The 24,396-nt window shown below is 38.5% G+C and overlaps 4 protein-coding genes across 8 annotated transcripts; 3 read left to right on the forward strand and 1 right to left on the reverse strand.

The window, feature by feature from the left end:
- The first annotated feature begins 97 nt into the window (after positions 1–97).
- On the forward strand, positions 98–5,353 carry LOC119988349 (high mobility group B protein 10). Of its 3 annotated transcripts, none has more exons than XM_038833352.1 (6): positions 98–438; positions 2,561–2,639; positions 3,097–3,247; positions 3,350–3,436; positions 4,330–4,740; positions 5,118–5,353. In XM_038833352.1, exons 1-6 carry the CDS (start codon positions 257–259, stop codon positions 5,156–5,158), a joined length of 951 nt encoding a protein of 316 aa, XP_038689280.1. In that variant the 5' UTR covers positions 98–256; the 3' UTR covers positions 5,159–5,353. The 3 variants fall into 3 exon arrangements, with proteins under 3 accessions (XP_038689280.1, XP_038689279.1, XP_038689281.1); XM_038833351.1 differs by having other exon boundaries at positions 99–438; positions 4,330–4,694; XM_038833353.1 differs by having other exon boundaries at positions 193–438; positions 2,542–2,639; positions 4,330–4,694.
- Positions 5,354–6,220: 867 nt separating this feature from the next.
- On the forward strand, positions 6,221–13,316 carry LOC119988157. Of its 2 annotated transcripts, none has more exons than XM_038833095.1 (4): positions 6,221–6,564; positions 7,318–7,754; positions 8,303–9,479; positions 9,856–13,316. In XM_038833095.1, exons 2-4 carry the CDS (start codon positions 7,579–7,581, stop codon positions 12,922–12,924), a joined length of 4,422 nt encoding a protein of 1,473 aa, XP_038689023.1. In that variant the 5' UTR covers positions 6,221–6,564; positions 7,318–7,578; the 3' UTR covers positions 12,925–13,316. The 2 variants fall into 2 exon arrangements, with proteins under 2 accessions (XP_038689023.1, XP_038689024.1); XM_038833096.1 differs by lacking the exon at positions 6,221–6,564 and adding an exon at positions 6,674–7,131.
- Positions 13,317–16,080: 2,764 nt separating this feature from the next.
- LOC119989364 (WPP domain-interacting protein 1-like) lies at positions 16,081–19,411 on the forward strand. 2 transcript variants are annotated; one of them, XM_038834835.1, is made up of 3 exons: positions 16,081–16,195; positions 16,442–17,653; positions 18,567–19,411. In XM_038834835.1, exons 2-3 carry the CDS (start codon positions 16,522–16,524, stop codon positions 19,274–19,276), a joined length of 1,842 nt encoding a protein of 613 aa, XP_038690763.1. In that variant the 5' UTR covers positions 16,081–16,195; positions 16,442–16,521; the 3' UTR covers positions 19,277–19,411. The 2 variants fall into 2 exon arrangements, with proteins under 2 accessions (XP_038690763.1, XP_038690764.1); XM_038834836.1 differs by having other exon boundaries at positions 16,091–16,195; positions 16,323–17,653.
- A 202-nt stretch (positions 19,412–19,613) lies between these two features.
- On the reverse strand, positions 19,614–22,921 carry LOC119988187 (COP9 signalosome complex subunit 6a-like). The gene is made up of 9 exons (XM_038833145.1): positions 22,496–22,921; positions 22,308–22,396; positions 22,101–22,194; positions 21,660–21,721; positions 21,494–21,572; positions 21,301–21,393; positions 20,807–20,907; positions 20,422–20,477; positions 19,614–19,990 (listed from the first exon to the last, which is right to left on the reverse strand). The coding sequence occupies exons 1-9, from the start codon at positions 22,767–22,769 to the stop codon at positions 19,909–19,911; spliced, it is 930 nt and encodes a 309-aa protein (XP_038689073.1). The 5' UTR covers positions 22,770–22,921; the 3' UTR covers positions 19,614–19,908.
- Positions 22,922–24,396: the final 1,475 nt, after the last annotated feature.

Consider the following 24,396-nt stretch of genomic DNA (forward strand, 5'->3'; position numbering starts at 1 on the left):
AAAAGTAATAATATTTATTATTTATTTGCATTTACAGTGTACCGTCATGAGAAATTATCCAACCTAATATCATAAAAAATGGGGTCTTGTGAGAATATCCCTTACCCATAGAGAGAGCTTCAACAAGAAAAATTGAATGGTATTAGTAGGCTATTTATAAGGTTTAAGGGCATATATTTAGCTGTTATCAATACACGAATACGATAGATTGAACAAATCTCTCCCCCCCTCAAATCTTTACCTCTCTGTCTAAATTATGTCTACTACCCATAACCAAACTTCTACTAGAGTCTTATCATTGCACAGTGACACCCAAAACGGCCACAATACGCCTTCTTACCCTCCAGCTGAGGCCAAGTATGAGGAGGTTGCTCAAAGCTCGGACCTTTTCTGGGAAAAGCTCAAGGCTTTTCACAAAGCTTTGGGAACCAAATTCATGTAAGTCGGTCTCTACGCTCACCCTTTTGCTGTTGAGTATATTTATTGCGTTCAGATCATTTGGGTCTAGCTTGTTTGTTGTATCTCTTGCTTCTGCTATCTGTTTCGAATGTAGCTTTGAGACATGCAAATTTCACTGTGATTCTTTTTTATTTTGAATGCAAAAAAAAAAAAAGAGAGCAGATTTAGGATTTTTTTTTTGAGATAAGCAGATTCAGGATTTGGTAACTGTAATTCCCAATTCTCTAATAATGTTCGCACTGAAGCTGAAATCGCTACTTAGGTTACCAATCTGTTTTTTTATTGTTGCTGGAATAAATGAATAATGATTTTGGTGGGTAATTGAAGATTTAGTTTAGTCACAGGTTTCTGGTTTCCTTTGGTGTAGGTGACTGTGCATGAAATTCTTATGATTCATGCTTTTAGGACAGCAACACATTTTTAAAAAATGTGTGAATCTTGGCACAGTGTATGGTCGATTCATTCCAACCTAGTTATCACAAGTTCAAACTACAGGAACAACCTCTCCTTAATATGGGAGTAACATTGTCTACATCTATTCTTCTTGGATCCCATCACCATTTTGGGAGCTTGTGTTACTAGAGAAAATTAGTCCCCTTTATTGTCTTCTGGTAAATACTTGGGGTTGGGCTTCTCAAAAATTTACTTCTTTTGCAGAGATTGCTTTATTGATAAAATTGAACTAAAATGTTGGTATTATATTGAGTATATTCCTGCATTTTATTGGCTGTCTATTATGATACAGTTTTGAACTTTTTAAGATGGTCAAACTCTCTGTACTGCTAGAAGTCATTTTCTATGGGGCTAAGTAACAACTGAAGATATTGATCAGTGCCCTTGTGTCTGTTGGTATATCAAATGCTTGAAAAGTGAAGTGGTTGGTTTTGAGAGATTATGAAAAAAAATGCCCATTGGCAGATCTGCTTATGTAGCTTCTCATGCTTTTTGAATTTCTTATATTCTTTTTTTTGTTTTATTTATTTGAAATTCTCATTTTTATGGATGACATGGTGCTTAGGGAAGTAATATGGTGGATTTTACAGAAGAGAGGAGTCCCGATTAATTATATTACTATGATAAAGGATATGTATGAAAGGGTGGCAGCTATTGTTAGGACTAATGCAGGAGTTACAGGAGAGTTCCCCATCACAATAGGTTTGCACCAGGGATTGACATTAAGCCCGTTCCTATTTGTTATAGTGATGGATGAACTCACACGACATATCCAAGGTGAGGCACCTTGGTGCATGTTGTTTGTAGATGATATAGATCTAGTGGATGAGACAATATTGGGAATTAACTCAAAACTCGAGATGTGGAGGCAAGCCTTAGAGTCTAGAGGATTTAAATTAAGTAGGACTAAAACAAAATACATGAAATGTAAGTTTAGTAAGAGCAAATGAGAGAACAAACAAATGATTGAATTAGATAGAAAAGAAGTAACAAAAAGTAAGATTTTTAAATATATTGGCTCGATTTTCCAAGATGACGGGGACATAAGTGAAGATGTAGGTAGAAGATTAAAAAGAGATTGTTGCAGAGTAGGAGTTCAGGGGATTTTTCTTTTATCATACAAGTTTTAAGAAAAGGATTGACATATGGGATAACTTTTTAACAGGATCAGATCCTTTGTCCTCTGATGGCATTCATTGGGTTCCCTTCGAATACGCTCTTACGGTGATCGTATTTGGTGTAAAATTTAGTGCTGCTTGACTTTGGTGGTATCGTTGATCCCATCTCAAGGAGAATGATTGATTCAGTTTCTGTCGTTAGAACGAGAATAGCTCAAGTGGAATCTCTTTCTTTTGGGAGGGTGGGATTAAAAACGGGTAGATGAAATGGATGAGTGCAACCGGGGTTTTATGCGATCGAAGGATTCCTTTAAGGTTAACGGAAAAATTCTATTGGTGCCTATATAAGCATGCACAATTTTTTCTTTATTATACACATGTTGATACAGAAATAGTAAATAAATGAAACCAACATATCCTATTTGGTTATCCATTTTCTCCTTACTCCTGTTATATTGTGTTACCATTGTGATTTTCTTCTGTTTCTGAGTTAAGGCTTTCATCTTCTCAGCTTATGTTTTCTTGCACAGTGTTCCTACAGTAGGAGGCAAAGCTTTAGATCTGCACCATCTTTTTGTGGAGGTTACATCTCGTGGTGGCATTGAAAAGGTACGAGTTGTCTTTGTCATCTTCTTTATGTTTTGCCCCTTGTTGATTACCATGAATGCTGCTGCTGTTTGCTTTGTAAATCAAATACGGGACTAAGAAATTGACATAAACATGGTCATGGCCTCACTTTTTACCAGTTTACTGGAGTTCAGTTATATACTGGAATCTCCCTTGCTTTCTCTATCTGGGTAATAATTAGTATGTGGTTGTTTAAGAGGGCCTATGGTCACACCCATTGTGATGCTAAGATGATTTAAATTTTGTTGCTAAAGTTTTGCCGCTGTGAGCTGTCTTTCTCGATTATTCAAAGCATATCCATGAGTTTTTGAATTGCTGGAATTTGACCTTATGTGTGTAGGTATTGCATCAGGATTTTTACTATTGTTTCTTCTTTTCATTTTTCCAATCCTTGTTCTCTCTCGTTGAAGTTGTTTTGATTATCTTTAAATGGTTACAGGTGGTTAGAGATCGCAAATGGAAGGAAGTGATTGTGCTATTTCAATTCCCATCCACAATAACCAGTGCTTCATTTGTCTTGCGGAAGTATTATCTTTCTCTGCTGTATAACTTTGAGCAAGTGTACTTTTTCCAGAAACAAGTTCCATCAGGTTCAAACTTCAAAGCCTGACATTTGGCATATCACTCTCGAATTTTTGTTTAATCTTCTTCCTGTAGATTGAAGTTCATATTTTTGTTGTTTAATTTTACAGATACCACAAACCAGAGCCTTGTCTATGTATCTGGACCTGCAACCATAGAGGAAGAAGGTGCAACAAAGAGCCATTTACCTGATCAGGGTAGGTGTGACTAACCTTTTGATATGATTTATCCATTGTATTGGGCTGTGGTTTCAGTTTGCCGCAGTCCTGCTTGTATTTGAAAATAATACCAGTTGTTACTTGTTACCTTGTTTATCCTATAAGTAGAGATAAGTGTGGAGTTCTTGCCTTCTTAGGAAGGAGCCCTTGAAGATCAGATTTTGTTCGAGTACTCTGTCTCATATGTGCATTTTAATTTTGCAGAAAAAACTGAATGACAGCATTTCACAGCCCAACTAATACATATGTTTTCTTGCTCTGGCCATATCCGAATTGTTCTTATGATTTGATGATGAAGTTCTTTTTGACCATGTGTTTTCATCATTGTTATTTATTTTGGTGGAAATGCCTAAAATTTTATGATGCTTTATTATATTTTAAATAAAGTAGCAATTGAGTTGATTCAGATTGTAACTCTCTGTTAAGTGTTAACACTGCTTAGGCTTGGCTTATAGTTTTTGGTTTCTACTGCTGTACTGATCCGAGTCGCTTGCAAAGTTATAGTCTCCAGGCTTCATGTTTAAAACTCAAATGCAAATCATGCTCCATATGAAATTGCATTTAAATGTGTTTGCAAGCGAAAAACTCCCCTCGCATTGTTGCAGTTTTCCAATTCCATCTGGTTGCAAGCTGTTGGAATGCCTATGGAGATATGGAGAAAAATCAGTTGGACAATATGAAAAGAAAATCATTGCATTAAACTACAGTCAATACTCAACTTCTGTAACCGCTCATTTATATCCATAATTAGCCTTTTTCCTCATCTTATTTATCATAATGTATTTATGTTGTTTCTTCTTTTTCTTTGAGTTGTATATATGTGGGGTGCTGAGCTGCATTAAAGATACATTTCTGTGACTTGTTACTTGTAGGAAATCAGACATTGCAGATTGGCAGCTCAGTGGCTGGAATAATCGATGGAAAATTTGATAACGGATATCTTGTAACAGTTGACTTGGGTTCTATTAAGCTTAGAGGAGTCCTGTATCATTTTCCTTCAGCAGCATCTCATGTGTCTGGGAGTTCTTATACTTCAGCTGCATCTTCTCGCCGTCGCAGGAAGAGATCCTGGCTGGCTTTACGGGATCCTTCTCACCCCAAGTCAAACAGGAGTGGCTATAATTTCTTCTTTGCTGAGCACTATGCGAGGCTAAAGCCTATGCACCATGGGCAGGAGAGAGTCATCAGCAAGAAAATTGGTGTCTTATGGAACAATCTCACAGATGCTGAAAAACAGGCATACAAAAACATCCCTATGCTTCGTTTAACTTCTAGCATTGCTGGTGATTAAAACTTCGATCATTGATGTTTCCTTACGTTACTTGTTTCCTCACGTTACTTAAGCTTGTTTCCTCCTGTTCTACCGGTACTTAGATAGTTTCCAGCAATCAATCTGTTCCTTCTAAAGTTTTTGGGTTGACATGCTTCTATTTGGATAGATTGCTGATACGGACCTTGATATCGAATTAGTAGTATAAGAGTTTATAATGTTTTCAAATTTGTTAATGCTCATAAACCAGGTGATGATGAATTGAAACCTACATTAAACAGTCCTTGGACAGTGTTGCACTTGACATTATAATGCTGCACTCTTGTTACTAAAAAGGATTGGATTTATATATATAGTAAATAACTTTCTGCAACTATATGTATGTTGCAGGTTTATCAGGAGAAAGGGTTGAAGGACAAGGAGAGATATAGGAATGAAATGCTGGAATACAAATCTTCTCATGATTCTTCAACACTACTACACCACTAGCTGTTTAGCTGCTTGTCTTTACAGAACTTTCTGGAGAATCCAATGTGCACAATCGCTAGAATAGAATATTTTAGGAGATCAAAGTGCCATAACAAATTTTATTTTTTTTAGGTTGAATGTTAGTTGCCCATTTGTGATGTGCTTGTTGATACCATGCAATGGTGGGCTTGGTATCTTGAGGTATAATTTTTCTTATGCAAAACTTCACTCAGCTTCAGAGAGATTTCTGTAGCAGCCTTCACAACAAAAGTAAGACAGAAATGAGTCCAGTACGATTTCTGTTTGGGAGTAGATCTTGGGCTGAGTACATGTTAACGGGCCGTGGGCTTTGCATGAGATGTTGGGCTGGACATGTTAATTGCAGTGAAATGAGTCCAGTACGATTTTTGACCACTACATGTATGAATATCATGGTAAGTATCTCATCTCATGCAAGTTTTTCACACACACAGAATTCATGTAACTTGAAGAGGCAGAAGAGGATGCTTTCTCCCTTACTAGTTATTCCTAGGAGAGGAAAAAAACCACATAACTATACCATTTTTTTAAACAAAAAACATACATGGCTTGCTGATTACATTTAGTGTAAAAAAAAAATACAAATCAAACTCAACAAAATCAATAGTAATCTCGATCCTTGGAAGGAACACTCCATTTTCGAATAGATCAAAGCCTCAATTGTCGAAATATGAGTTGAATTTAGATGTGAAAAAAGAATCTCTTACAAAATTGAAGAGAGCAATTTATAAAAAAAAGAAGGAATTCTTAATTCATATTTTACAAGAAGGAATTTCTTTAATCTCATTTTTTTATTTGTGAGTGGTGAGATAATTGTCAATTTGAAGAAAGGGCAAGATTTTGTCGTGTAGCAGAACACCAAAACTGACATTTCACTATTATTATCTCATTAAAAAAAATCAAGAATAAAGAAATGATAAGAAGTGTGAGAGAAGGGGGGGGGGTAGGGTAGGTACATGACAGCTTTGTATTTGTACAGAAAAGAAAAGAGGAGAAGAGAGAAAAAAACCACACACTCATTAATAACACTCATAGACTCTCTCTCTTGCTTTCACTTTCCTCTCTCTTTCTCTCTCTACTTTGCAAAAGAGACTGAACGCATATTCACATAGGAGGTGAATCGTGGGTGATTAAAACCTGCTTTTTTGTGTGGAGAGAACCAGATGCCTCCCTTTTGATGTGTTGTGTGTGAGTGAGTGAGTGGTGCCTGTTTTTCTTCTCCCAAAAATAAACTCTATCCCTCCACAATCCCTCCTTTCCTACTCCTCCTTCCACCCTCATTTTCTCTCTTATTTTTCTTCTGAAAATCCTGGAGATAAAAAGAAACAAGGTTTGTGATTTCCTTATGTAGTGATCCGGGTCATCTCTGTTTTGTTTTTTTGTTCAAAGACCGTTCATATTTTTTTCCTTGTTTTTTGTTTTGAAAAATCATGATCTCTATGTCTTTGGCTGTTTTTAGTTTTTGGGTGCCTATAATCTTTCAAAAATTGGAAGGGGTCTTCTTCTGTTTCTTCTCCCGAAAGGAGACTTTGAGTTTGTTCTATATCATTCATGGTCAGTTAAACTGTTCACTATTCCGGGACCAAGATTTGGTCTTCTCGATTTGCTTTACTTAGCTATGCCTGAAAGACTCTTTTTTTGCTCTGATTTTGATTTGTATTTCTATTTGGTGGTCTTTTTTTTTTCCTTCTCCCCTTTAGCTTCAATTGCCGACGGGCTCATACTTCTTTCTCATCAATAACTCTTGCCTTTTCCCCTAATTTTCATTTTCTAGATTGTTTGTGTGAGGATGTTGCTGGATGTGTGGGGGGTGGCGTTGGAGTCTCAATTGGGTCCTCCACATAAAATAACGCTCCCATCCAAAGCTTTTTCAATGCTTGTAACATCATCTTTGCTTGTGGGTTTTGTTCTTTTGCTTATTTTGTGCTTTGCTTGATCGCTCAAAACGTAGATGCTTCAGTTTCACTCGTCTTTATCACATAAAATAACAATATTGGGAATTTTAGAATCTCCTAATCTTCTGTTTTCTTCTGGGGTTTTCTTAGAACTGTTGATCTCATGCTCTTGCTTATATGTCTTGCAGGGTGATGTATGAAGATTCGAGTTGGGTTTCTTTGATCTTATAATAGCTAGCTTGTTGTGTTGCTGCTACATACATGGTTGGTGGTGGGGTTTGAAGCAGAGAGAGAAAAAGTTTGTGAGATATAGAAGGCCTATTGTTGTTATATATGCTGAAGCCTAAGAAGATAAGGCCCAGGGCAAGAGAGAGTAGAAGCAGTGGAAGTAGAGGAGCTTGTGACTGTTTCAGAAACAGCACAAGAAGAGAGAATCTTTCCTTCTTCAGATGTTATCCATTGAAAACCCTCCACCAGATCTCCCATGTTCTTGCCAAATTCTTCATCTGAAAAATTCTAGTGATGAGAGGGAATCTTCTCATAATTTTCCCTTGCCAGAGGTAGATCTGTCTAAGCCACCATCACCCCTTAATGATCATACCCCACTTTCTAATTTCTCTATAAGGTAACATATTTCTCTTGCTTAATTTTCTTTCCTTTCCTTTGAGGATATGCATAGTGAGTCACCTTGACTGTTGGGTCTCTTTCTCTGATGGTGAAGTCATCTCTGGGATGCTTGTTGGGTCAGATCCAGAAGTTGGACTTTGCCTGTGTGTCAGTTCTATCTTTTTAGGGCCTGATTCACACCACCGCTATCTTTTCCTATTTTCGGAGTTTGGGGATCTTCCTGGGTTTCGATTTGTGTTTTCAATACCATATTTAGTCAGTATTTACTTGATTGTTGCTTGTGATTTCATGTCACTTTGTACAATCTATCATTCAATCTCAAGTTTTTAACTGGATCCTACAACTGACTCACTGACTTTTTCCTCAGTTAGTTAGATTGTGGAATCTTGTTTCACTTGGGATTGGGTCTCCCTTTGGCTGTTTTTTCTCTACTGTTGATAGTGCTACTTACCCAATCACATGATTCATGTCTTCTCTTCCATGACTTACATGTATAAATGCTGTTATTTTAGTTTATCATGACTCACATATTGATTTGTACTGCAGGGATTATGTATTTACTGCCCGGAGAAAGGATATCAAGACCAACTGGCCTTTTTCTCTGAAGAGTTTGCAACTTTGTTTCAAACATGGAGCTAAGGATGTATTGCCACCATTTCAATCAACTGACAGGGTGAGGAATCAGTCATTAAAGAGATGTATGGTTGAAGCTAGTGGTTCGTCTGATAAGCAAAAGATTAGGAACTTTGATGGAGAGAGTTGTTGGGAGGACAATCACACGGTGATAAACTCTTCGAGCAATGCCGAATTGAACGGTCACATAGCAGAAGCTTGTGCGGCCGCAAGTTTGTGTAGATCTGGGGAAGTAAATGATTTCCCATCAACAACAACTATTTCTCAATCTGAAATAGAGTCAGATCCTGTTAACAGGCCATTGAGTCCATTGTTCGAAACTGATACATTGTTGGACTCCCCAGCTGAAGTTGAGGCTGTTGGTCCTCCAGTTAAGCGCAAGGGTGAAAACCATACTCAACCAGTGAAGAAGAAGTGCAGATTGATAGTGAAATTTGGTGCCAATTCTGATCGCAGTTCCATTGAAGATATCAGCTCTAGTTTAACCACTGTACCAGAAACAATGGCTTCTAAAGTTTGCCCTGTTTGCAAAACATTTTCATCTTCTTCAAACACTACCCTGAATGCTCACATTGATCAGTGCCTTTCTGAAGAGCCAACATCCAAGTGGACATTGGATTCTAAGCTAACGAGGCATAGAATCAAGCCAAGGAGGACGAGACTTATGGATGATATTTATGCTATGGCTCCTAGTTGTACGTTGGAAGAGCTTGACAGAAGAAATGGCACAAGCTGGGCTGTATCTTCAGCTTTGCCTGCTCAGGAAACTGAGAAGCTCGAGAGAAAATCTGAAGGGAAAAAGCAAAGGGTGTCATTGGTTCATCCCGAGGATGTTGGTGATGTTGGCGATGTTGGCTCCGTTTACATCGATGCCAATGGCACCAAGCTTCGAATTTTGTCAAAATCTAATGATATACCTTCCTTCTCAAAATTAGAGGCAGATTCTGGACCAAAGAAATCTTTGAAAGGCGATAAAGGAAGCAAGTTGCTTTCAATGAAAAATAAACGACATGCACAAAAACCTCTCAAGCATCTGAAACTTGCTCCTAAAAGCAAAAAATATTTCTCCCACAAGGCCCATGGTTCTCAGGTAAAGTTTCAGCTTGCTCCCTATGCACATCTTTTCATTGCTACCTTCAGCTGGCTTTTTGAATGATCAAATTTAGGATATATCTAGTGCACTAGCTGATATACATTGGCTATTTTAATGTCACCACAAGCAACCTTATTAATCCTTAATTAGCAACATGTGCTTTCTGCTTAGTTCTTTCATTGGGGATCAGTTTCACTATGATTCCTGACTATCTACATTATGCTAGAGAAATATTCTAGTTCTTCCCGTCAAACATGTACTTTGTTTCTTGTATGCTGCACTTGCATGTATTTCAAGTTCTCAATGATCTCTTGGTTGTGAACTGGTACCATGAGAATTCATTGATGTAAATTTGGTAATTACTGTCATGCAGATTTGTGGGGATCAGAAGCAGTATCTTGGAGTGGAAAGAAGTCGTGGGGAAGAACCACTAATGATGAAGCAATTCAAACCCATTGATGCTGGGACTCTGACGCAATGGATGTGTTCCAAACGTCGAGGTTTTACAAAGAAACTCGATGATCAAGACAACAACTATCCTTCCAGATGCAAAAGGCATGCAGCCCAGGATTTTCCAGCTGGGTATCGCTATCGATCTCTAGGTGATTCTTCTTCAGAGAAGAATTATGTTCATAAATTTACAAATCTGTCTGAGGTTCCAGTTTCTTCTCCTCGAACCAATTTGGGAATGGAGAAACTATTTTATGAAGTTCCTGTTACTGGCAATAAAGAGCTGTCTCCTGGAAGGACAATGGTGGGAAGTCCCTTAATTGAAGCTCGGAACAGTGATGATGTAGAGAGGTCGTTACCTCTTGCTAAAAAAAAATCGAATAAGTTGAGCAAGGAAGCCACCTCTTTACATGATAGCTTTATGTCAAGCTCTGCAGGAAATCATGTATCTTCACTGAGCAAGAAGTCAACAGATATTTCTGGTGTTGGTTCAGTTGCTATCACAAAATCATACAGGAGTAGTCAAGCAGTTGTTCCTAAACTTTTGAGGTTCTCCTCCGGCAAGGAAGATGCCTTGTCTGCCAGCAGCCAGCTCCCTCCCAGTGGATTTACCTCTGGTGCAATTAAGAAAGGTTCTGCCCTTAAGCGATCACAGGTGCATTTACTGGCAGGAGTAGACAAAAAGGTATTGACTTGGCATTCAAAGCCAGGTTATGGTGGAAATCTAGCTGAAGAGCTCACAAATGAAGAAGTGTCTCTGGGGAGATCTCGAAGAAAAGAAGCCATGGCACTGAATAGTTCAAGATCCACATCTCATCCTTTTCGTCATGCTGAAGGGGTTCACATGGATGGTTCCATTAAAGTTGGTAATGAACTTGTAAGAGTTGGTGATCTTGAATCTGCTAGAGATGAGGTTGGGTTCCATGAGGACACTGTCATTGAACCATCATCCATGATAGTTGATGTGGGAAGTTTTACTAAATCTCCAGATAAAGAACGTGACAAGCTGGGTAAATGCTCCAACGTCAGCTCCATTTCTCACCATCTCACTGATGGTTATGATGGCCTTTTGCATGGGGCTGAAGCACCAAGTAGTCTGAACGAGCCAGGTTGTGAGGACAAACAAGTGATGTATTGTGCTGATGAAGTGAGCAGTGGCATGATTGGACCAAATGATCATTTGGGGGCAGAATTAGATGTTGAGCAACAAAATTCTTTTCCTGGGCTTGATCCAATACCCATACCAGGACCACCAGGATCATTTTTGCCGAGCCCTAGAGGTGTGGGATCAGTAGATTTTCAAGCAAACTCATCATTAACCACAAATCAGGTCCAGTCTCCTCAAGATCGGCGTGACTTGCTCCATGGAGATTCGTCAGATTCCCTTCTATCTGCGGCATCTACTGTCTGTAACACCATCGCAGGCATGTCCGACTATAAGTATCCAGAACCGTCATCATTGGTGGGGCCTTACGCCGTTCACAATAAGCATGGATCAGGCGCGCATGCTAACATAAAACCTTCAGTTGAAAATTTTGATGCACTCCCACCGATCTCAAGTACTGGAGCTTACAATGAGGAGTGTCCTAAATTGAACAAGTCTTCCTTTGAAAGGAGCTCTTTTGGTTTTAAAATGGATGATCTCCCATGCTATTGCCAATGGAAGGAGAGACCTAGTCAGGGCATTACTTTAAATTATCAAGAATCGGAACTATTAAGGCGAAGGAAAATGGCCTCAGTTACCGTGCCTACCATAGGAAAGCAAATGGGCTACAATTTCAACACAAGACCCACTAATTTGGATGAGAGGTTTCCTCTGAGTAGTTGCCCAGGGTCTGAAAAAGAAGTTCGCCCCATATTTAAATCTGCGACAGGCTCCGTGTCTTCAAAGGACTCTCCTGATGCAGGTGTGACATTTTCAACTCATGATGACTGTAATTCTACTAGTGCATCAGCTGCTTCTAATCCTGTACTAAGGCTGATGGGAAAGAACTTAATGGTGATCAACAAAGAAGAAGATGCATCTACACCACATGGGCAGTCTGAACAACTTGCCCCAAACGACCATGTCGCCTCTCAGTTGAACTTAATGGTGATCAACAAAGAAGAAGATGCATCTACACCACATGGGCAGTCCGAACAACTTGTCCCAAACGACCATGTCGCCTCTCAGTTTCCCGCAATTTCGAGAAGCTCTCCTGTTGGTGTAGAATATCAGGAGGGTCATTACTTTCATAGTATGGTCCCTCAAGGTTCTTTGATATTTGGTCAAGATCATAGCACAATGGGGCAATGGTCAACTTTTAGAAGCCACTGTGATTTGGAGTCAAAACAAGGACCTGAAAGAGTGGCAGCAAATATTTTCATAGACCCTTGCATGGGTGGCAGCTTCGGCAAGTCATTGGAGCCTCCAATGCATGAAGGGGATTCGCCAAATCGACTGGCTAACCCGAAGAACAGATTGGTAAATAAAGCGAGATCAATGTTGGATAGGGAAAGAGGTAGAAGTCGTCTTGATCAGGAATGCAAGCATGCAGATTCGTCTCCCAATCACATGAAAGAAATTATCGTAATTGATGATACTCCCGAAGGTGAAGGTGAAGGTGAAGGTGAAGGCAAAGGCACTGTGAGTACTGCTAATGTGGCCGCGAAATACTCTGATGACTGGAGGGGAAGCCAAGTGGTTTTTTCGGGCAAGTCAAATGCAGCAACAGCTTCGAGACGTTTGATTAATCCTTTACCTTGTTATCAGTCACGGGACCTTCCTCTCCCCGATCATCATCGGTCAGTGCTGCAGAATTCCAACTTTCATGCAACCACCTCAAGGATAGGTGTTGGAAGTAGTGGTGGTGTTAGGTGGAGTACTTGTATCAAAGAGGGTTCGGGTTCGGGTTCAGGTTCAGGTTCAGGTGTGCTGCCACAAGGTCTTTTTATGGGTCAATCGCCAACAACAGTTCCGCTGAGATCGGTGCTCTATTATTCTCCAAGCTAATTACATTTTCTATCGACGGTTCTTAATTCCTGATGGGGACTTAATTTTGTATGACATGCATGTCCTTCTTCTGATAGCTAAATAATGGTAATGGTGGCTTGAGCAAGGAAAGGAAAGCCACTATGAGTTGAGCAGTAGAAGATAAGATACTGGAAATTAAATCGACTAGTTTGCATGTACTTGTATTAACTATTGTAATGCATATCAGGCCAAGTTAATTAATGCTAGCTGTTTTTAGGAGTTTGCATACATACCTTAAAAAGATTTTGGATAAACTTGACTATGTGTTATAAGCTATCTCTGAATAATGGCTTACCAAAGAGGAACCTTAAGTTGTCCGAAGCCAGTGAAAGAAAAGTTCATATAAATATATACATATATATATGGTTCTACTTCTCCCATCTTTAGCTTCTTTCATTAAATGGATTATCTCTGCATTTTGCTCGAGCAAATTTGATCGATCTATCTTCTTTTTCTTGAGCGGCTGAATACAGAAATTCATAGCTAGCATTGATGTTAATTTAATAGATTATATTAATGAAGCGAATGTATTAGTGGTAACCCCGATGATTGCATGAATATATATGAGTTGATTTCATGCAACTTAACTGATATACTCTATATACACTACATATTCAGGAGCATTGATAATCTTATAAATCGACACATTAGTACAAATGGGCTGATCATATACATATATATATACACACACACACACACCCGATGATTGCTGGTTCTGATATATTAGCTTCTGAGTTTTGATGATGATTAAGAATTCTTATCTGTGTCTGCATCAAAGTGGGGGCATAGAATACATGTATTATTTATATGGAATGAGTAGCAGTGTAGCAGCAAGAGTAAGTCAAGACTAATGAAAAAGATGATAGGAGGGAGGGAGGGAGAGAGAGAGAGGGAGAAGACAAGAAGGTTGGTCAAAGGATGCCTGCCGCTGCCACAAACAAGAGTCAAGACCCACAAGTCACTAATCACATGCACTGAGTATAAAATAAATAAATATAGTGGAGTTGGGATTAAGTTTGCCTGTTAATTAGAAAATTAAAGTAAAGCTAGCTCTGTTTGACAAAGTCATAATTTTAGCATATATATATATATATGACTATCTCCAAAACCATAAAATTAAGTAGGATTTCGAAATCATTTCACAAATTGACCCCAAATTAATATCATAAATAACTATCATTTTTTAGTATTTTCTCAAAGAATTAATACCTTTTCTTCTTTTTGTATAATTTGTTATACAGCTATCTATTATCAAGGAAAAAAATGATTAAAATAATGCGAATAATTGAAAATCAACTATGAGACATAAGTCCAAATAAATGTCAAAAATGAAACGTGGGAAGTGCACATTTGCATGCCCAAAGCTGGACAGCTTCATTAAATTCTTCTTCTGTAACAGTAGTGTAATGTGCATTTACGTGTTGGGCCATTTCTCTCTTGTCCCCACTTTGTCTTTTGAGACAACCATTCAAACAATCAATGCAAGTCCTTTATTTTATTTTTTTTATTCTTTTGGTGAATATATATATTGGGGTTAAGTTAAACTCACTGCATATATAAAACCCACTGCATAACAGCAGAAGACATACATACATACATACATACATACATACATATATATATTTATATGAGAGCCAAAAGTTGATTCCATTGCAAATTAAAACAACACCATTCGTCCATTCCAAAAACCTTGTTGATTTTGAAGATCTGAATCCGGAAACCCCAACTCCACCATTTCTCATCCTCACCAACTTTTCTTGGGCAGCCAGCCAAGGTTTCTACTTCACTGCCCCTCATCCTGACTCGATCCCCGGCAGCAGGTACGTTCTTAAGCGGCAGGCAGTAGCCAGCAAAGCCACTGAAATGGGAGCTGGGGCAAACTAGCTAGGCACCAACAAGAAGCATTCTAGAGGCTTTAAGGTTCCTTCCTAGATCCTGCATGCTCTCGTTGGTTAATTAGCTGCAAGATTGCCAAGCAAAAAGAAATCAAGGTGGGCCACCAATAACCTGCAAGATACGTAGACAAAAGATAACTAGAAGAGTCTTGACACCGGAACTACCAGTCAAAGAAGCTCCTACGATCAAGTCTTTAGGACGGAAAACCAAAGAAGGGTGCTTTGAATGCACATGAGAGTGATATGAACCGTAGAGGAGGGCACGGTAGGAAAGGTGCTTCAAGGATTAAAGCGTGGATGCACCAAAGGCAGTTGCAATGGTGATTTATAGGTGTTTTGGGAAGAAGTGAGAGTATTTATAATTTATGTGAAGTAAATGGAAAGTACGTTACAGCATCTCAAATATGATTTGGATTGAATGATTTGTATTTGTAAATGAAGTGTGTCAGAAAATGAGTCTAATGTGTATCCTGTGTGTGATTGGTGAATGAAGAAGTAAGTCACTTATTACAGCTCGTCCTCTTTCTATTATACAGAAAGGGTGCAAGTCTCGAGATTGTTCGGGGTAGGTGACCTAACAACCTTGCTTAAGAATGAATTATGATTAGTCAATCCCGAAGTAGATATCAAGATTGAGGCCAATGTAAAAGCAAATGATGAAGGCGAATTGAAGGGAACAAGTGGGACGACAAGTTGCCTAAATCTGACGGTTTGGATAGAGTGTCAAGTCATACCCGTGATGTAGACAGTAAAAGTAGAAATCTTAGATGTCGGTAGACAAAGGTATGTAAAAAAAAAAACTTATAAGTAATCCTTGCACTTCTTAGAGCTTGAACTACTAATCAAGGAGCAAATTAAAGAAGCTAATAATTTCCATACATATTATGAAAATATTGGCAGCTCTTGATTCTTCTATCATGCATGTTGACAAATGGGAGTAAATATTATTAATATTATGTATTACTAATTAATGGAGCATTAATTCCACCAACTAATCAATAACATTTTGACACGAGGCCCAAAAATATCATGACAAATCTGACCCAATTATTAGATCAGACGGCCACCAAATGCCCATCACGTTCACGGTTCATCATAACTTGTGGCCCACCACCCATGTGGCCCAGCACAATCTTCCCCAAGTCTGTTTCTTTTTTTCTTTTTTTAAAAAAAATGTTATTGATAATTATAAAATAATATTAGTTCCTTCCTTCGCATTTCCTTCCAATTTCTACAAAACGTCAAATTTCAACCATAATTTAGGGTTTCCACCACCCCCCCCCTCGGATTCATAATCAAATCATATTCATCGAACCATTCGAAAAGGTGGTTTCTTTGATGGAAATCTATATAAGGTACGCTTGAATGATAAATATATGCTCAATTTGCCGCTTCACAGGAAGATTTTTTAGAATAACAGATGTGTTTAAATGCTACTTTGATTATATCAATGCCGCTATCCATTTTTTTGTTTGTATTCAGCTCCAGTTTTGACGAGTAATGGATCCGATTATGCCTAGAATTAGATGTAACTGAATTCAAATGAGTCATTTTCTCTTTTGATTCATAAAGTATTCAAGACATTGAATTCATCTTTCCAGATTTAATCCATGACACTGCTGGAATGAAAGTTATTTGTTCTTGATATTCATCTCTTGCTCAATTTTGAGGATTTGGTATTATGGAATTCGGAAGCCAAAGTTCTGCACTTGAACCTGTTGAAGATAATGGAGTAGAAGTAACCACCACTGAAACTGTATCTCATGGTGATGATGGTAATGTTAGGGATATTAGGTCGCATGTAAATGAGGCTGAGCAGTTGGGTACAGGTGGAAGTTTTGATGGCGATAGATTGTCACCACCATCTGATTTGCCAATTGGGGGTGTTGAACCTGAGAATGCATTGAATTCTCCACGGTCTGGAACAAATTCCCCTGGTGGCGCTTCCCCTCCTACAACAAAAGGGCATGGTTTGAAGAAATGGAGGCGAATTAGGAGAGATGTAGTTAAGGATGCCAATCGTGCCAATATGGATGGCAGTAAAGTTTTGAAGCGGGGCTTGCCTGGTTTTGGAAATTCTTCCAAACCTCTGAACATGACATCGGTTGATATCAAACAAAATAGTGAGGGTTCTGTTATACCCACAAACATGTTAAAAAATGTCAATGTTCATGATGGTCTTGCGGTCCATGGATCAAGTATGGATTCTATGTTGATAGTTGGTTCTACATTTACAGCAGGTACAGATTCAGGGAATAGTGAGGACCGGAGTAGCAAATCCTCCACAGCAGCCAGTGCTCCGAGGGGCAGGTATGAACTTCCTGCAATGTTGGGGTTTGCACGGGAGAAGAATAAGATGAAGAACTTAAGTGGGAAGGGTTCAGGTACTTCACCTCAAAGGGGTCAGCAGGGAAAGGGACGGGTTGAAAGCAGTAAAAAGCATAGAGGAGAAAGGATCAAAATTGAGAAGGAAAACTCTCATTCCAGCATGGAATCTGACTCAAGAAGCTCCAACTTTGTCTTTACGCAGGTTGCATATTCTGTAACCAGTAACGGGATGCAAAGCAGGTCAATGAATTATGATGGAGAAAATAGTGATGAAGCGAGTGAGCCACTGTTCAGAGAGGAAGTTCATACCGGATACAATAAAAAGAATGTGGAGGACGTTGACCTCTTGCCAGATGATGTAGCTGCTGGCTCGTCTTGGGCAGATAAGGGGGAAGACGGTGAGAATCACCGGCCTGGAACAGATCAGGATCCCTTGGTTGAGTCCATCAATGGTCTGCAGTCCGTGCAAGAAGCCCTTGAAAATGGTGAGTGTGGCATTCGATAGTCTAATTTAATGGATGCTTTTATTGATGAAGCAATGGGCTATCATGATGCAGAACACTTTTTCTCTTAAATTTATATTTTACTTGTTTGGTTGTCTTGAGACTCAAGTCCTGATATATAGCAAATATCCCATATGCATGTGAAGAAAAGTTGCTGAAGTGTTTGTCTCAACCTGTTCCATTTTTATCTATGTGTAGGAAAAACAAGTGTTGTTCATAGAAAAGATTACTTCTTTTTGTGCAGATCATGGATCTAATCTATCATGGCTCAAATTTTATTAGCCCTAGGAGGTGAACTCTTAGGTCTTGTAGTAAAGTTGTGTTTCAGCAACTTAGTAATCACTTGTTTAAATCCTGAAAATTGCCTCTCCACATGCATATACAATACTGCGTACGTCTTACTCTTCCTTGAGCACACCTTCATTACAGGAGCATTGTGCATGGGAGTTGCCTGCGAAGGGCAGAAGCTACAAATTTGATAAATCTATAGTGAAAATTTAATATTAGCCGCATGAGGCAAGTATAAGTTTGCCTAAATTTATATAATTCCTATGCATAACTTAAGTCTGCTGTTTATTGATGGCAAGCTCAGCCTCTTTTTTTTTATAACAAATATTAGGCTGAGTTTGGAGAGTTCTTAACATGGGCCGAGTTTAGGTTGCCTTCAAATCAATTTTTGGCATAGCTTCTAGCTTCCTTTATTACATGTTTTCCAAAGAAGTAGGAACAAAGTCTAAACTAGAAATCAACCAGCAAATGTAAATTCATAAAAATATGATTGTCTTTTGTAGTTTTGTTTAGATTGCTATAAAATGCTATGCAAATGAGGTTTTATTTAGTGATTGAAAATTTATACTTGTTTATTATGTTTATGGAGCCATTTATATTCTTTCAGAGATACGGAAATTTGTGGAAATTGGAAACTATAGCAGCATACCTTTAGAGTCCACCATCATTGATCCAGATGTCCGTGAATCCAGCTCACATGACCAGTTCAACACTGTCAAGATGAGGCAAAGTGCTTCAAGTTCCTTGGAAACTCAGATAGTAAGTTTGACACAAACTGTGAATTATTTGGAGAACAAACTGGATGAGACAAAGGCTATGCTGGAGGTGAAGGAGTCCAGGGTTGCTCAACTTGAAGTCATCTTAAAGAGTTCTGAGTTTCCAGCAGAACCTTTGGGAAGCACCATACTGTTGCAGCAGCAGAGAGAGGGAGAGACTGAGCTTGAGGGTCTCCTCAAGCAAATGATTGAAGCTGAGATTGAATATCTGGCAATAACAAGTGCAATAAAGAAGTTGAGAGTTGCTGCAGGTGATCCACTCATGCTCTTTGAGAAACAAGAAACTCTGGCTGGTGAGCAAGCACAAATGCTGAATAAACTTGAGGAAGCTGAAAGCAAAGCAACAATGCTAAAGAAACAAGCTGAAGAGCTGGAAAAAAGTTGTGAAGATATTAGGGGGACTGAAAAGGTTTTAGATATGCAGATGAGGGTCTGTAAGGTTTCTTCGTGTTTTCTTCTACAGCTTATGTTACTGTTGGTAGCCTTCTGGGTGTTGGTCTTGCGGTTAGCTCCCCATTCTGGGAGCGCTTTACCAACCTAAGTTTCTGAAGAATATGTCTTTACTTGTGTAAGAGTTGATGTTGTGCACATTTGTAGCTCATTTGCCAAAGTTTTTATTTCGTCTGGATTATACGAGATAACTTTCTTTGAATATGATCTTTCTTGATTTTATTTATTTTTTTCTTTTCTAATCTCTTTTTGATAATATTAACCTACCAAGGAAACGGACATGACCCTCAGCTTGCAATTTTTGCATTCCACTGAGGAACAAGATACATCTTTAAGCCCTGCATTTTTTGTACACTCGGGAAAACTGGGGAATTGACTTCAATCAAAGCCGCCTTAGCTTTTGAACCTAACATAGCACAGCTTGTAGCTCGAACCTATATTAATCAACTTGGTATTGGAATAAAAAAAAGCACAGCTTGCAGCACATCAATTTCAAGATCATTCCAAACAAAGGAAATTTTTGACAAGAACAGTTGGCATATTAGGCAAAGCCAAAATATTAAAGCTAATAACTCTTGCATCTATATTTCTTTTTGAATTTTGCAGGTTCGGCCGTTCAGTTACTATAAAATCTGTGGCTTCTATGTGCTATGCACATTGAAAAAACAGCAGCACTCGAGCTTTGTCAAGTCGGCAGGAATCCCATACAAGGCTTAGTAGCTTTCATATAAAGGCAGTCCTTCCACCTCTTCGACTATGTCGGTCATATGCGGTGTTGAACTTGTCAACTAACTCATTCATAGTGCTGAAAATTAAGAAAAAATAAAAGGGAACATTGTCATCTTAAGTCATACTATACATATAGCTTTTTGTCATCAAAAAATTAAAGTAGCAATTACAACCAAACAAACTTATGCGTTCTTGCATGCCTGCAACTATATATACACCCTTCAGAATTTGTGGGTAATATATATGAGAAATACGCTAATCTCTAAACCACAACCTTGAAGAGAACTTTAGGTTACACAATTAAAGGACAATTTTATTTTCCGAGAAAAATGTGTATAATACAAATCCTTTTTTCAATGCAATTCGTTCAAGGTAACCACAAGTTCTCAAAAAAGTGAAAAATAAACACTTTTACGATTCTCAAATTTCGCTGAACTTATTGAGAGATAAAATGTGCAAATGTCAAATTCCCTCACAAGATGAACCTCAAAAAAAAATAAATCATACCTTGAGGAGTTGGTTAACATGGCTAGGTAAGTGATCAATAAAGTGTCATTGTATTCCTAAAAAACAATAGAAAAAGAAATCATTCAATCAAATAGTAAAGATACAGATCAATGATTGCAATGTCTTTAAATGAAATATAAAATTTATGAGCAAGCACATAACGCCAACAACATTTATTGCTATCAGATTCAGCAATGCAATCATAAATATGGTAACCGAATTCTTATTTACAGTCATGAATGAAATATTTTCAAGCGCAAACATATTATGTCAATTAAACTATTATAAAGAAGCCTGCTGCCCCTCAATATAAATTATTAAAGAGGTTGTTAACTATCACAAAGGGAAAAAAAAGGGAAAAAAAAGGAAGATAGAGAGAGCTCACCATCAAGAAATCATCTTGAAATTTTTGTGACTCAATGGCAGGCAATCTTCTTAGGAGACTAGATACCTGTCTTAGAAGTGAGTTTTCAAATGGAATTTCACCTGCATTGAAATATAAAATGTGATCAGAATCAACTCAAGGACTTTGAAATCCATATAAGTGCAACCGCCCGCCTTTTCCTTTACCTTCCTCATGAAAAGCAATCACACATATCTTGAAAGTTGAAACCACAGGTATACTGGATTAGAGTTAAAAAGAAGAAGAAGAGATATATGGTTATCGAGTGGGTGAAACATGGACATAGTGGAGCTTTGAGACTTCATTCTATGGAAAGCAAAATGCATTGAACATCAGGGATTTCAATGTTACCAGCAACTTATTGGGATACTAATCAGTGCATTGTCCCAGTCCAGCCAACAAATATACTATGGCCTTGATATTGCAATAACTCTATCTTTTAATAACTTCAAACTTCTTTAAGAAAGTAACACTACCTTTTTGCATTAGAACAAGATAGTGATGGAGTACCCGAATTCTGCTATTCAGCATCTTGATGGCACTGTGAATCCCTGTAAGATGAGCCGCCACTGCAAACAAAAAACCAAGTTATGAGCTTTATTTTTTGAGCTAAACTCCTAGTTCCCCCACTCTATTTTTCTTGATTTGTTTTGAGTCTAGGAAACTCACGTTGAGTAGCTGCTGAGCCTCCATCAGATGGCTTAAGATGTGCAACATGATCAACAGAAATCCTTTCTGCCTCTACCGTCTTTAAAAATCACAAAAGTAGCAATTCACAGCACCATATGTTTGAACTAAAAGGTGCAATAACAAACATGCAACGAAAAGGCCATACCTCGATAGTGTAACTAGAACGAACAAAAATAAGCTGAGGAACCCCATCGATGACATGCAGCTCTTGTGTCACCCGAAAAAAATTACAAAAGTCAGCATCAGCTTGGAAGCAGTCAGCAACCAAGAAAGAATTTTCAAGTAATGCAACTATTGATAACTTCAATAATTTCCAAAATTAAGAACAAAGTTGTTCCATAGCGAGGATGCCAGATGCCCAGAACATAGGTCCATGAGAGCACAATAATTCATAGATAATGAAATCAAAGAGCAACTAAGGACAAGAGAACACATGTGCCACAATGAACCTTTTGTGCCACATAAATCTAACACTATGAGCAGAACAGGAGAACACATAGGTAGCGGAATACTACAACAAAAACTAACCAGAAACGACATGTAATCAGAATTAGACACACATGGGACAGTAGAGAAGAAAATATACCACTCTCATAAATGGTGACAGGCAAATCCTTTTGTGCATGATTGATGGAAGGATTGAGAAGAATATAAACAGGGCTTTCATTAATATCCATCAACTGATACAATAAGAAAATAATTGTTGTAAGACATGCAAAAATCATTAAAAAAAAAAAAGAACTCATAGCTAAAACTAAAAATAACAATGAGAATAGGAGAAGACTGCACATACAGCTTTGTGGATATGCATATCAGCCTCCTGGGCATAACTCCCAGTAGAATACCATCCCAGTATGTAAAAATGCGGGAAGACCTTCTTATCTGCTCCAAACAAATAAAATCACCCAACAATAAAAGGAAAACAAAAAAAAAAACCCCGAAAAGCAAAAAAGAAGACAAAAAAAAAACAGAGAAACATACAGAGCTCTTGTTTCTTCTCAAGGAAGGAGCGGTCGAGGGAGTGAGTGGAGGGATCGTAAAGTAGCTCAAAGCTGTTGAAGATCTCGACGGTTCTGCCCTTCTGCACCCCTATAACGCATCCGTAAACCCTCGGAGCGGGCTGCGTCTGCTGTAGTTGGTCGCTGCCGCTGCCGTGGTTCATCTGGGATTTGACCCTCGTGTAGTGATCCGATATGTTAACTATCACCAACGGGTGCAGCTTGAAAGTCAGTCCACTGCTCGACGACGATGCCATTAAATTCGATTGCTCCTCTGCTTCACCGATTTGAGGACTTAGGTCTTGATTTTTTAAGGCTCCCTATTTCCCTTTCTTCTGTTATTTCTGCCCTGCCTTTTTTTCACTTATCGGAGTTTAATTACGGGGGTTGGAGGTTTTAATGCCGCCCGATAATGGGATGGCTAGGGCTGAAATTTTTAATCTTAAAATTACTTGAAATGTTTTCAATCCTAGCCATCCGTTTCATCTAACGATCAAAAATGTCAGATATCCTTTTCTTTCTTTCTTTCAGTTCGACTGAACTCTCTTTTCTAGAATTGGTTTGCATCTCCAATTATTGTGCCAGATTATCCGATGATTCACATAATTAATTGAGTGTGATGTATCTTTGCAGCAGGAAGAAGATGCGTTCTTCCGAGATCAGTGCAATATGGTTTGCAATATGCGAGCTTCGACAATACCACGCAGGCAGCCAATACATGTTTCTTCTGCTGCCAATGGACTCCGACCTCTCAGGAAACCTTACTGCTCCCTCCAATCTTGATTGTACACCTAGGTCTCCTCATTTTTTGAGTGTGGCCAACTCGTTGAATAGGCAGAGCTCAAACCTTCTCATTTTATAGGCTGAATGACAATTAACTACCTCGTTTAGAAAAACGAAGCGTTACCATTAATGCCCTAGTATAATGAAATTCTGGAATTAGGTTCTCCCCTTGTCGACTTTAGTTGATTGAATTAGGTTTGTGGCCCAAAAGCTGTATTTGGCCCACCGTTCACCAAACTCGATTGAGACCCAACAGGGACTAGGCCCAATAGCTATTCTTTCATTCAGAATGAGGTAAGATTTCCCGTCAAATCTCAAAAAGAATCCAGTCACATGGTCAGCCAGGCTGAAGAAACAAGTTATCAGATCCAATGATGAAAGATGGGCAGTAGCCTGACAATAACATGGAAGGAAGGTAAAACAGACATCCTTAAAGCTATACAAAAGGTCGTCAGAATTTAGTATAGAAAAAAAAAACAAATGGGAGACAACAAGCCGAAAAGGTGGAAGAGAAGAAAAAGAAAAAAGGAGAGATGGAAAAAAATAAGATAAGGAGTGAATAGAGCTCTGGAAAAGCAGGGGGCTTGGAGAGGATGCAGGGAACAATGGAGAGTTCTCTGGAAGAGAGGAAAAGATCAAGAAAGGAAGAAAATGGGGGATCCAAAAGGAGAATGGGGTAGAAGAGGAGAAGAAAGAGCGAGAGATAAGGAGGACTCAAGCTCAAGTCCAGTCATTCCACGCTCAGGTATACTCTAAACTGACAACATGTAGTTTTAATGCATAAAAAGAGGAGAATATTACGACGACCACTGGATATTACCGTGAAGGTGGTAATCGGATATCATCTTCAAATCATGCATCTTATGAGTCATTACCATTAGGTCAAATTTCCATACCTTTGTGATTTTTGCATAAATCTTTTTCTAAAGTTGTATATTTTACAAACATTCATCATTTGCCCGAGTCCAGCACTCATTCACATCACGATAGGTAGTATTCCATGTGAATTGCATATGTATGTATTCCATATTTACCACTTAAAAATAGACAGTGTCTCACGTGTCTGGCATCCACTCGTGACCCCTATATCATCCCTATGTC

This window comes from Tripterygium wilfordii, chromosome 21 (assembly GCF_013401445.1).
Source record: "Tripterygium wilfordii isolate XIE 37 chromosome 21, ASM1340144v1, whole genome shotgun sequence".
Taxonomy (NCBI): Eukaryota; Viridiplantae; Streptophyta; class Magnoliopsida; order Celastrales; family Celastraceae; genus Tripterygium; species Tripterygium wilfordii.